General features: G+C 40.3%; 1 protein-coding gene across 2 annotated transcripts in view; it reads left to right on the top strand.

Annotated features, from left to right (window-relative positions):
- The window catches only part of DYM (dymeclin), a 378,609-nt gene that overhangs the window by 160,945 nt on the left and 205,251 nt on the right, over nucleotides 1–12,413 (top strand). For both annotated transcript variants that reach the window (XM_082641320.1, XM_082641321.1), the window contains 2 exons: nucleotides 3,366–3,479; nucleotides 4,459–4,553. In XM_082641320.1, coding sequence (XP_082497446.1) covers nucleotides 3,366–3,479; nucleotides 4,459–4,553 — 209 coding nt within the window. The remainder of the gene's footprint in view (nucleotides 1–3,365; nucleotides 3,480–4,458; nucleotides 4,554–12,413) is intronic.

Raw genomic sequence — 12,413 nt, 5'->3', positions numbered from 1 at the left:
GAAGCCAATGGATTTTCTCATATACTGTTGGTTCAGAAATCTTATCAGAATAAATTTTGATTTTTTTTCAATATTTTTGCTTAAAGTGTTGCAAGTTTCTCTTACCCTCAAAGAAATTTTCTGTTACTAATTTTTCTTTAAAAAAATTTTTTTAATAAATTTATTTATTTTATTTATTTATTATCTTTGGCTGTGTTAGATCTTCATTGCTGCACGCGGGCTTTCTCTAGTTGCGGCGAGTGGGGGCTCCTCTTCGTTGCAGTGCGCAGGCTGCTCATTGTGGTGGCTTCTCTTACTGTGGAGCATGGGTTTAGGTGCGTGGGCTTCAGTAGTTGTGGCTCGCGGGCTCTAGAGCGCAGACTCAGTAGTTGTGGCGCACGGGCCTAGGTGCTCTGTGGCACGTGGGATCTTCCCAGAACTCGAACCAGTGTCCCCTGCATTGGCAGGCAGATTCTTAACCACTGCGCCACCAGGGAAGCCCTATTACTAATTTTTCTCTTCTGCTTCTACAGTCCTCCATGGTATCAGCGGGAGATTGGTTCCAAGACCCGCCGTGGATACCCAAACCCACAGATGGTCAAGTCCCATAGTTGGTCCTCAGTATCTGAGGATGCAACCTGCAGATACAGAGGGCTGACTGTATACTTACTGAAAAAAATATCCACATATAAATGGACCCATGAAGTTCAAACCCATGTTGTTCAAGGGTCGATTTTAGTCTATTCCTTCTGGAACTCTTATTAGGTATATAGTGGATCTCCACTTTTCTCTTATATTTTGTCTTTTTGCCTTATACTGCTGTTGTCTGAGGGAACTTCTCAGTTTTGTCTTTCACATCCCAAGTTCTGTTTTCCATAGCGCCCATTCTGCTAATTTCTCTCTCTTTTCTTTTTTTTTTAAATTTAATTTTATTTATTTGGCTGTGTTGGGTCTTCGTTGCTGCACGCGGGCTTTCTCTAGTTGTGACGAGTGGGGATTACTCTTCGTTGCGGTACACGGGCTTCTCATTGCAGTGGCTTCTCTTGTTGCGGAGCACAGGCTCTAGGCGCATGGGCTTCAGTAGTTGCGGCACGCGGGCTTAGTTGCTCCACAGCATGTGGGATCTTCCTGGACCAGGGCTGAACCCGTGTCCCCTGCATTGGCAGGTGGATTCTTAACCACTGCGCCACCAAAGGAGGCCTCCTCTCTCTCTTTTAAGTGTCAGTCATCATATTTTTAATGTTCAGTAGCTTTTCTTCATTCTGTGATTCACATTTTTCATAGTAGCCTGTTCTTATTTTATGGATACAGTATTCTTTCAACTCTCACTGAAGATACTAATTAGAATTTCAAAAACTTTTCCCCAGCCTCTTAAATTATCTTTGTTTAATTGGGGGTCTGTTTGTTCTTCTTGTTTAGTTTCACATTTATTCATTTTCCTATCATTTGTTTATTTAATAAACTTTTAATTATGAACACATTAAATGTAAACATAATTGGAAAAAATAGTATAATGAATCCCCATGGATTCATCAACATTCTTCTGTTCTCATTTCATCTACCCACCCCACCCCCTCTGCCTTTTATATTTTAGCTAAAATATTTTTTTAATCTTGTAAATCATATATATATATAAAATTTCATTTGTAGATATTTAAGTATGTCACTTTGATAAATATAGGCATAAAAAAATAAACATAATACCATTATCACATCCAACAAAATCAACGATATTTTATTTTATTTTTTAAATAAATTCATTTATTTTATTTATTTATTTTTGGCTGCATTGTGTCTTCGTTGCTGCACGGGCTTTCCCTAGTTTCGGTGAGCAGGGGCTACTCTTTGTTGTGGTGCCTGCGGCCTTCTCAATGCGATGGCTTCTTTTGTTGTGGAGCACGGGCTCTAGGCACGCGGGCTTCAGTGGTTGTGGCACGTGGGCTCAGCATTTGCGGCTCATGGGCTCTAGAGCACAGGCTCAGTAGTTGTGGCTCACGGGCTCTAGAGTGCAGGCTCAGTAGTTGTGGTGCACGGGCTTAGTTGCTCTGCGGCATGTGGGATCTTCCCAGATCAGGGATTGAACCTGTGTCCCCTGCATTGGCAAGCAGATTCTTAACCACTGCGCCACCAGGGAAGCCCAACGATATTTTTAAAATACCTACTAATATTCAGTTTTCTCTCAATTATCTTTAAAATGTCTTCCTTGAGTTGGTTGGTTTGAATGAGTTTCCAAAGCATTTAGTTCTTGACTGTTATCTGTAACAGTCTCTCCCTCTCCCACCTTATTACACCATTCATTTTTTGTAGAAACTGACTTATTTGTTTAGTAGAATTTCATACACTTGGCTTTGGATGATTATATCATTGTGTTATTTATCGTGTTTTTCTGTCCTCTGTATTTCATATATGCTGGCAGTTAGAACAGAGGCTTGATTAGATTCACCATATCTTTTTCACTGTTGGATTTCTCTACTTTTTTGGTGGCTTCTTGTCCATTCATAATTATAAATGAAAGTCTAGATTCACTTATTTTGAAAGGTGGTGAGACCTCCTTTGGAAGGTGTGAATGATGGAGGTCTCCTGTGCTCTACAGGGAGGTTTATCTTCTTAGTGGAGTGGGCGGGAATCAGCCAGAAGTCTTGTCCTTTTTCAGGCATGGATGGAAAGAATGTGGCCCATTGGCTTCATGCGTCAGCGAGGAAAGAAGTAGGGTGACCTCAATGGAAGAGAACGTTCGAAGAGTTCTGGTGCCAGATGAGCCTGTTGGTTTTTGTGCGTTTTGCCTCCTTCATTGTGGCAACCCAGCATTGGCTGCTGTGCTGCCCAGTTTTTCTCTCTCTTATGCCCATGTTACAAGCCTGTGGAACTGCACCAACTGAAGCTAGACAGTTTTTGCTTACCAAGGCCTGGAGGTGAGCACCAGAGCTGGAGCGGAGCATGGGCGCATCTCTTCTTGAAGATCTTGGCTAATTTGCATTCTTGGCCTCTCCTCGACCCAAGGGTAGAGATTTTCTGTGGTTGTTACGATAGCTCCACTTTTTCAAGAGACTCCTCGGTTTTCTTATTTTTGCTTTCAAACTACTGACCTCTGATGGTTTTTCTGTCAGACTTGTTCTATGTGCCATACCTTTTTAAATATAGCTCCTTTTTGTCTACTAATGATAGCATCGTCTGTTTTTTTTTTTCTTTTATATTTAAGAAGGAAGAAGAAGAAAATACATCAGCACAGTTTCACTATCTTGAACTGAAATTCTCACAGTTTACTTTTATATACTGTTTAACTCACCTTCAGAGCAAAGCCACAGCTTGTCAGCAATTGTAGATGTGGATAGTCCCTTTTTCCCTAAAGCAATCATATTTACTTAAAATTTTCTTCCCTATTACAGATATTAAAAAATATTACTTGGTATTCAGAACGGGTTTTAACTGAAATTTCACTGGGGAGTCTCCTGATACTGGTTGTAATAAGAACTATTCAGTACAACATGACAAGGACAAGAGTAAGTATTCCATAGCTGTTTTTCTACCTTTATACATACAGTACAATGAAGACTATAGTTTAAAGCAATCTCAATATTTAGAGTGAAAACGTTCTCATGGAGTATGGTGGAAAAATATAGACCAACATATAGTCACTGTATTATGATCCTAAGGTAATGTTTAAAGTGTCTGCTTCTTAATATTTCATAGGCAGTATGATCAGAGATATTTTACATGTAATAGAAAATAAGCAGTGGACCACATTTAGATAAAAGATGTTGTATGTCTTTGCTGGACTGATAAAACTGATTTACCTTTTAAAAGTAGCAACAACAAACTGTAAGAAAATACAAGCACAAGAAAATATGAATTCAGATGGGAAAGAAATGGAGAAAAAGAGAATACTTTAAAGAGTAAAAGGAACATTTCAACTAGATTGTATTTGCTATGCCTGGGAGCAAATTTCAGTTCCAGTCACTAGAGAAGCAATATACAGAATTCATAGCTTAGAGAAGTGGTCAAATTTACTGCACTGTTTTCAGTTATGCCCCTCTGGGAGGCTAACGTAGGTTGGCCTTTCCACAGTCTTTTATCTGAAACTCTTGGAGCCACGTATGTTTTAGCATGGAGAATTTTTTGATTTTATAAAGATAATTATAGTTTGTATGCTACACTATATGTAACCATGAGGTACTGGAGCCGTGCACTGTAACTAAACATTAATATTTCTGCAGCAAAATAGTTCAGTATTCTTCAGGGTGGGCTTAATGAAGACCATAAATAGCATCATTATCTTTTGTGCCAGATGTTGGTTCCAAACTAGCAGTGAAAAAACTTTGGATTTTCAGTGCTTTACGGATTTTGGAATTAGAGAAAACAGATTGTGGATCTGCACTTTCTAAAATCAGTGACAATTGAGTTTACATTTGCTTCTAGTTAACCTTGCTTAAAATGTCGAGAAGACTCGATGTATGTTTTAAATTTGCTGTTTTCTGACAGGACAAGTACCTTCACACAAATTGTTTGGCAGCTTTAGCAAATATGTCGGCACAGTTTCGTTCTCTCCATCAGTATGCTGCCCAGAGGATCATCAGGTAAATATGAGCTTTAAAAGAAATGCTGATTTTTGCCTTTTAGCTGGCCTATTGAAAAGGATACTATGGTGGTCCCTTTTAAAATGCAATCTGCAAGGAATATCACATTTTCCTACTTATTTTTTTATCACCTTCTTGTCTGGCTGAAAATACCTTGTTCTGCTTTGTTTTCTAACCCAAGGTTTTCTATCAAAGTTAATTGTATTTGCTTTCAACCTTTTTATAAAATCTAGTTTTAAGATTCGTGTGTTAGCCTTTTATAGCAGAGCAGGTCTATGTCTTAGTAATGCAAACTAAATCTTAATTCACATATTTGCTGAGCATTTTATAGAGCATCACCCTACCCTTTTCAAAAGCAGTTATCTGTTTTAGAGAATTCTTTCCGTGGCAGTTAACCATTGTATTAGTTTTCCAATGCTGCTGTAACAAATTACCACAAATTAATGGCTTAAAGCAACACAAATTTATTATACAATTCTGTAGGTTAGAAGTTCAGCACGGGTCTTACCAGGCTAGAATCAAGATGTCAGTAGGGCTGCATTCCCTTCTGGAGGCACTAGAGGAGAGTCTCTTTCCTTGCCTTTTCCAGCTGCTAGAAGCTGCCTGCATTCCTTGGCTCATGGCCCCTTCCTTTCCTTTCAAAGCCAGCAACAGTAGGTTGTTGAGTTCTCCTCACATCTTACCACTCTGACGTCCTCTTCTACTGTGAAGATCCTGGTGAATGCCTTGGCCCTACTTGAATAATCCAGGATGATCTACCCATTTCAAGGTCCTTAGCTGAATCACAACCACAGCAGAGTCCCGTTTGCCCTGTAAGGTAACATATTCATAGGTTCGTGGAAGTTAGGATGTGGATATTTTGGGAGAGCCATTATTCTGCCTGTCAGAACATCACCAGAAACTCCCATCCCTTACCTGTTCTTTGCCAAAGGCACAATCTTTAAGGTTAGGAAAGCTGATTAACAAATGAATGAATGACTATCATTTGCAGGATTTAACAAATATGGTTACTTTTTGGTCTTCAGGTAGGATGCTCAGTATTGCCCTAGCAGCTCTCAAGTAGAACATTTTTTATGTAGTCAGTGACATTAGATCCTTTCTTTTAATTCTTGCTTTTGGGGCAATGCAGCTCTGATAATAGTTGTTATGTTCCAGTCATTGGTGGTTATCACAACTCCTTATCACTTTTAAACTCTGATCTCACTTTCCACCCTTTGGTTAGAGACATTTATTGACCTGGGCTCATTTTAACAATCAGTTAGAATTAACTTATCTTCTTAGTCTGTTTATTTATCCTCAGAATTTAGCACAGGATATTTTCCTTTGACTCACTGTTTACTTTAATCATACATTATTTTGGATTTGTTTGTTTATTTGTTTGTACTTGAGAAATTGTCCAGTTGACTGACTTTGGACTAACTTCGTGACTGAAAGTAAACATGGTGTCTCCTCATACCTCAGATTCTTCCAGGTGTTGTGAAGAGCCTTTAGTTTCTAAAAATTGACCTTTGTCACCATGCTTTATTTCAGCATGACAGATGTAATGATATCTGTGCTGCTTCGTGGTCTGTTTTTCTTTGTGTGTATGTGGAGTTTTATAATGGTTTTAGGAAGATTTCATTACAAAATTTTCCTCAGCTGATATATAAACATTTGGACTGTTCAATATGAAAATGCCAGATGAACTGGTTCAGAATTTAAGTTCTGATAAAATGATTCAAGTTAGATTAAATAAAAATTTTCTAGGTGTCAGAGTTGGAAAAAATGCAAATAAAGCATTGTGCCCAATTTTCTGTGATGACTGAAGTAGAAAACCAATAGTATTTGGAGAAATAAGAAATGTAATTTAGATTTGTGATTTGAGACTATTTAGATCAAGCTTATCATCATTAAGGAATAATGCTTTACTTCAATTTTATTGGAGCTTTATTTAGCATTTAGTGAGGAACTGTGTTATGCAATGCAGGGAATATCAAAATTAGTTATAAAAATTCCTACCCTTAAATAGATTGTAATTCAATAGCCGAGATAAGGCAAAGACCAACATATGTAATATCTAGCAGAATATAGTAAATATTAGAATGAAAGAAAAATTCCTGTGGTGAGGGCAAGTGGTTGGTTCAGAGAACGGGGAGGTCACATCTCATTGAGAAATCAGGCAAGGTGAGTAGAGAGAGATGGCTCTAGAGACTGGCCTGATAGGGGAAAGCATCAACCAAACAAACCAAAACAAAACAAGAGGGGGTGTGGTGAGAGAGCATGGTTTATATTTAGAAAATAACCAGTCCATTCAGTTGGCATGTTGTGGACCAGTACAGGGATTATAAGAGAGAAGCCTGAAAGAACCAGCTGGGGCCTCCTCGTGGAGGGGCTTAGCTTTTAGATCCACAGTTTAGGATAATGGAAAGAATAGAAAGAAAAGAAAGTGTCACCTTTTCTACCGACAAAAAAGAAAATGTCAGTGAATGAGTTGTAAATGGATTTGAAAAGAAATACTTTAATATAAATGCCTAGAGTTATCAGCTTCAGCAGATGATATTGGTCTGTTGTTTGTCACACTGAGGGCTGCGCAGTTCTCAGAGTCCCCCAGTAGTGCCAGTGCTTCTGGTCCAAGCGCCACAGTGGAGTAGCCAGTGTGGACCAGAGCATCGCATCATGCAGGAGGGAGCTTGTTAGAAATGCAGAGTGTTGGCCTGGTTTCAGATCTGCTGAATCAGAATCTTCCATTTTAACAAGATCTCTGAAAGATTTGTACATGCATTAAAGTTGGGAAAGTACTTTGAGTTTGGGCATGGAAGTCAAGATTAATAAACACTTAGAAAACACTCGTGTTGAATTGGAAGTGGGGGCCAGCATTTTTGTATCTTGAGGAAACTCATTTTCTACTAAATGTTTGTGAGGAAACTCATTTTCTACTAAATGTTTGTGTTTAGGGTATAAAATTGTAAAGTATAATAAGGAATGCATAACCAAAAACTGTTTAGATACACAGAAGATTTATTATAGCAGCACAACTCAAGATTCACCAGATGCTCTAGTAACTCCTTCAAATGAGAAGTAATTAGTTTTCATATACACGGTTTCTAAATCCTTTTTTAGGAAGAGACTACACAATTTTGTAGCCGTCATTTGCAAAACTTAGAGGAGCCAATATTTCATGTGATCTTCAACAAAATGCAAAACAGAGTAACATGTTTCATTGCTGTGAAAGTAGGATGTGAATAAAGCTTTAAAAAGTCTTCTTAGCTGGGGCTTCCCTGGTGACGCAGTGGTTGAGAGTCCGCCTGCTGGTGCAGGGGACACGGGTTTGTGCCCCGGTCCAGGAAGATCCCGCATGCCGCGGAGCGGCTGGGCCCGTGAGCCATGGCTGCTGAGCCTGTGCGTCCGGAGCCTGTGCTCCGCAACGGGAGAGGCCACAGCAGTGAGAGGCCCGCGTACCGCAAAAGAAAAAACAAAAAAAAAGTCTTCTTAGTTGGACATAAATGTATGGAATGATTTCATATGGTGTCTAAGCTGTTGTTTCATGACACTGTGTCTTCCACAAACTCTTGGTATTCTAGAAAAATCACAGACATACATGATACAGGTTTTGCTCACCTGTGAAATTTTTTGAATATGCTGTAAGCATGGATATTTGATATGATCATTATTTGGGATTATAGAGCTATTAATTCAGTTAAAACATTTATGTGGAGTAGATTATATGCAAGGGATTGTTGTGAGTTACAAATATATCATCACTTACTTCCTGCCCTTAAGACTTTTCCCTATTGCCTGTCTTACCCTGCCCCCCACACACACCCCCCTCACTGGCTCCTTCCTCTGGCTCCTCCTTCATCTTTGGCTTAACAGATACTTATACTTTTCTCCAGTATTTCATCCTAGATTGTTCTTCTCATCTTTGCTCATTTTCCTTGTGAGTTCACATCTATGCCTGTGACTTCACCTACTCTACAAGAGCACAGACTGAGTTTGGTATCCCAGCTTCAAAACTGACTAGCTATGGAATTTTGGAGAAGTTACTTAACTTCTCTGTACAGCAGTTTCCCCATCTATACAATGGGGTGCAGTAGTTGCTATCTCAGTGAAAAGGATGAAGATTAAGTGAATTAATATTTGAAAAGGGCCTGGCACATAATGTTCACGATATAAGTGTTGACCCCTTGAAACCTAACTGCTAACCTCAGTACCTGGATATCCCACACTTACCTCAAACTTCTATTATGTTTAAAACAGAACTCATTTTTTAAAAAAATTTATTTATTTTTAATATTTATTTATTTTCTTTTTATTATTTTTTTGGCTGCGTAGGGTCTTAGTTGTGGCACGCAGGATCTTTGTTGAGGCATGCGGGATCTTTCATTGCTGCGCTTGGGCTTCTCTCTAGTTGTGGCATGTGGGTTTTCTCTCTCTAGTTGTGGCACATGGGCTCCAGGACATGTGGGCTCTGTAGTTTGCGGCACGTGGGCTCTAGTTGATGCGTGCGAGCTCAGTAGTTGGAGCATGCAGGCTTTGTTGCCCCCTGGCATGTGGGATCTTAGTTCCCCAACCAGGGATCGAACCCCCGTCCCCTGCATTGGAAGGCAGATTCTTTACCACTGGACCACCAGGGAAGTCCCCGGAACTTGTTTTTATTTATTTATTTTAAAATACATTTATTTATTTGTTTGTTTGTTTGTTTGTTTATGGCTGCTCTGGGTCTTCGTTGCTGCCTGCGGGCTTTCTCTAGTTGCGGTGAGCGGGGGCTACTCTTTGTTATGGTGCACAGGCTTCTCATTGCAATGGCTTCTCTTGTTGCAGAGCTAGGGCTCTCGGCGCACGGGCTTCAGTAGTTGTGGCTCATGGGCTCTAGAGTGCAGGCTCAGTAGTTGTGGTGCACGGGCTTAGTTGCTCCGCGGCATGTGGGATCTTCCCGGACCAGGACTAGAACTCGTGTCCCCTGCGTTGGCAGGAGGACTCTTAACCACTGCGCCACCAGGGAGGTCCCCGGAACTCATTATTAAACGTGCTCTTCCTGTTAAATTCCCTATCCTAGTTAATGACTCTCGCTACAGCCATCTAAATTGCCAAGTCAGAAACTTACAAGTAATTCTGTGCCATTTTTTTCCTTCCCCTCAAAAGTTCTATCTGACTGGGCCCTGGTGTTCTGTCTAACTCTACCATTGTAACTTGCATTCATACCGTTTCTGTCTCCACTACTGCTGTGTTAGTTCACGTGTTCATCATCTTCATCCAAAACTATGTCTTTAGTCAGCCTCGTCCTTTTGCCTCCCTCCCTGCCCCTCTACAGTCGACCCCTGCACTGCTCCATTCATTCAAGAAGCAAATCTGATCCATTTTGTATTGCTTCCTAGGCTTAAAATCATTAAATGCCTTCCTGTTGCCAGCAGGTTAAAATTCAACCTCCTTAAAGCTGTGGCTCTCGAACATGGGTGGTTTTGCCCCCAGGGGACAGGAGTCAAGGTGGTTTATTTGGGTTTGTTTTTTTTTTTTTTTTTTGCTGTTTTGTTTTGTTTTTGTTTTTTCTGTTGGCGCAACTGGGGAGGAGGTTGCTACTGACATCTAGTGGGTAGAGGCCAGAGATATTGCTAAATATCCTGTAATACACAGGACAGCAAAGAATTATCCAGCCCCAAGTGTCATCGTGCTGGGGCTGAGGAGCCTTGCCTTAGAGTGCGCCTTGTCTGCCCAGCTGGCTCTACTCAGCTCCTCCGTGGCGGGCCAGGAGTCACACAGCCAGTTTCTGGCCCAGGGGCTAGTTTCTGGGGTAGGAACGGAGAGGAGAGGGCAGGGAAAGGAAGAATATCACATGTGAGAAATATGGATTCTCTCAGAGAAGGTGTCAGGGAGAGAGAACTTCAGAGTCTTGCCCTGGCCAGTGTAGTTGCTTGTGACACACTTGCCTGAAGCTTTAAGTCTCGTTGCTCAAGCAGAGTAGTAATTACTGGAGATAAAAGATTTGTCTTAGATTTCTTTGCATCACTTTACGAGAGTAGCTGTTAGTAGGTACACAAGAGAATTTTAATAAGTACCTAGCCACTGATTCTTAGAAGATGGGCGGGCATCTGGGATTGAAGCTTAGTTGTGGCACCTATCATTCTGAGACTTAACCTAAATTGATTCATCCCATTTTGCAGATATCTGCTGCTGCTTAAAACTAGTGAAGTTGATGACAGTGCACATTACGGAAAGCTTTATGGTCTTTCAAACTTTCTGAGAATAAAATAATAAAAAACACAGATTTTAATTAAAGCTATTTAATTACAGTGCTGGTTTTGTTTTTTGTTTTTGTTTTTTTGGGGTTTTTTTTGTTTGTTTGCTTTTTGTTTGTATTTTTTGCTGCGGTACACGGGCCTCTCACTGTTGTGGCCTCTCCCGTTGCGGAGCACAGGCTCCGGAGGCGCAGGCCCAGCGACCACGGCCCACGGGCCCAGCCGCTCCGCGGCATGTGGGATCCTCCCGGACCTGGGCACGAACCCGCGTCCCGTGCATCAGCAGGCAGACTCTTAACCACGGCGCCACCAGGGAAGCCCTTTATTTGTGTGGGGGTTTTTTTGGTAAAATCTAATCTTGTAATTTAAGAACTTTTAAATACTTCAGTTCATAATTTATGCTTACACGTTTTCTAACTGTTAATAGCCACTAGTGGTGAACATATACTCTTCAGGTTTTAACCAGGTTCACTGCTGTCCATCTTGTCTTTGGCTAGCCCCAGGCTGGCAGTTTATGTAAGGTGCCTTGTTCTGCTCTACACGTGTAATGGTACATATTGTAGTCACCCAGCCTTTTTCTGAAGACTACAAAAACACAGCTTGCCTTATTTAACTCTGGGTGGTTAATTCCTCTATTTTGGACAAATATAGATGTTTCAGAATGTCCCATGAGTCAAAGAAAGTTGGAAAATTTGCTTTTAATTAATACCTCCTAGTATTAGCTTACCACATCAGGCTTCCTCACTTTTGTCCCCACTGAATGAAGTCTTTAGGAGTTGATTTTTTTTCTGAACCAAATAATATGTTGAACCGAAAAATACAAGAGAATGTTAAGAAGCAAAATGGCCTGTTTGTTGTTGGGATACATTTATATTATACAATGTAAAATATTCAGATATAGTAACATGTCTGGTTATTTCTCTTGTTTGAGAAATAACCAATATTTGAGAAATATTGGTTATTTCTTGGTTTTGATACTTCAGGAATACTGTCTTATTTTAAAAATAAGGTCCATTTAATGATAAATTCGTACCTATCACCTTTAGTGTTTCATCACTTCTCTCTCTTTTGTTACATTTAAGACTGGTAAAAGTCTGGAGGCTTATATAATTTAAGGTGTTGGTGTTGCACAGCTGACAAGTGGCTATGCAGACACTTGGTTGACAAGTTTGTCCAGATTAAAAGCCCATGCCTATTCCACTGCACTGTCATGGAAAGACTGGCAGGACATTATTAATGAGAGTAATTCACCTGCCATGGGACCATCAATCCAAACTCTCTGGGGTTTTCTGAAACAGATGGTTCTCTGCAATCTAGCGTAGCCAAACCCTTGTTGATTATTCAGTTTGCTGCCCCCCACCCCTCATTCCAACTTCCTTCCAGTATAGCTAAACCCCTAAAGTTATAGTAGCGAAGACTGGGTCTTTCTTTCTTTCCTCCTCCCTCCCTCCCTCCCTTCCTTCCTTCCTTCCTTCCTTTTCTCTCTCTTTCTTTCTTGAACTGGCTAGTTGAGAAAGGTATGGATGTGTCAGGTATTGCAATACAAAGTGTATGGGTATTTTCTGGAAAATAAACATGGAAAAAAGGACAAGAACTGTATATATTTCAGCCTGAAATTTAATATTTTTCTTACATCTAATCCTTGATG

Source organism: Mesoplodon mirus (genome assembly GCF_964341445.2).
Source record: "Mesoplodon mirus genome assembly, chromosome: 13".
Taxonomy (NCBI): Eukaryota; Metazoa; Chordata; class Mammalia; order Artiodactyla; family Ziphiidae; genus Mesoplodon; species Mesoplodon mirus.
Note: the sequence above shows the minus strand (reverse complement) of the source record. Positions and strands in the feature narration are given on the sequence as shown.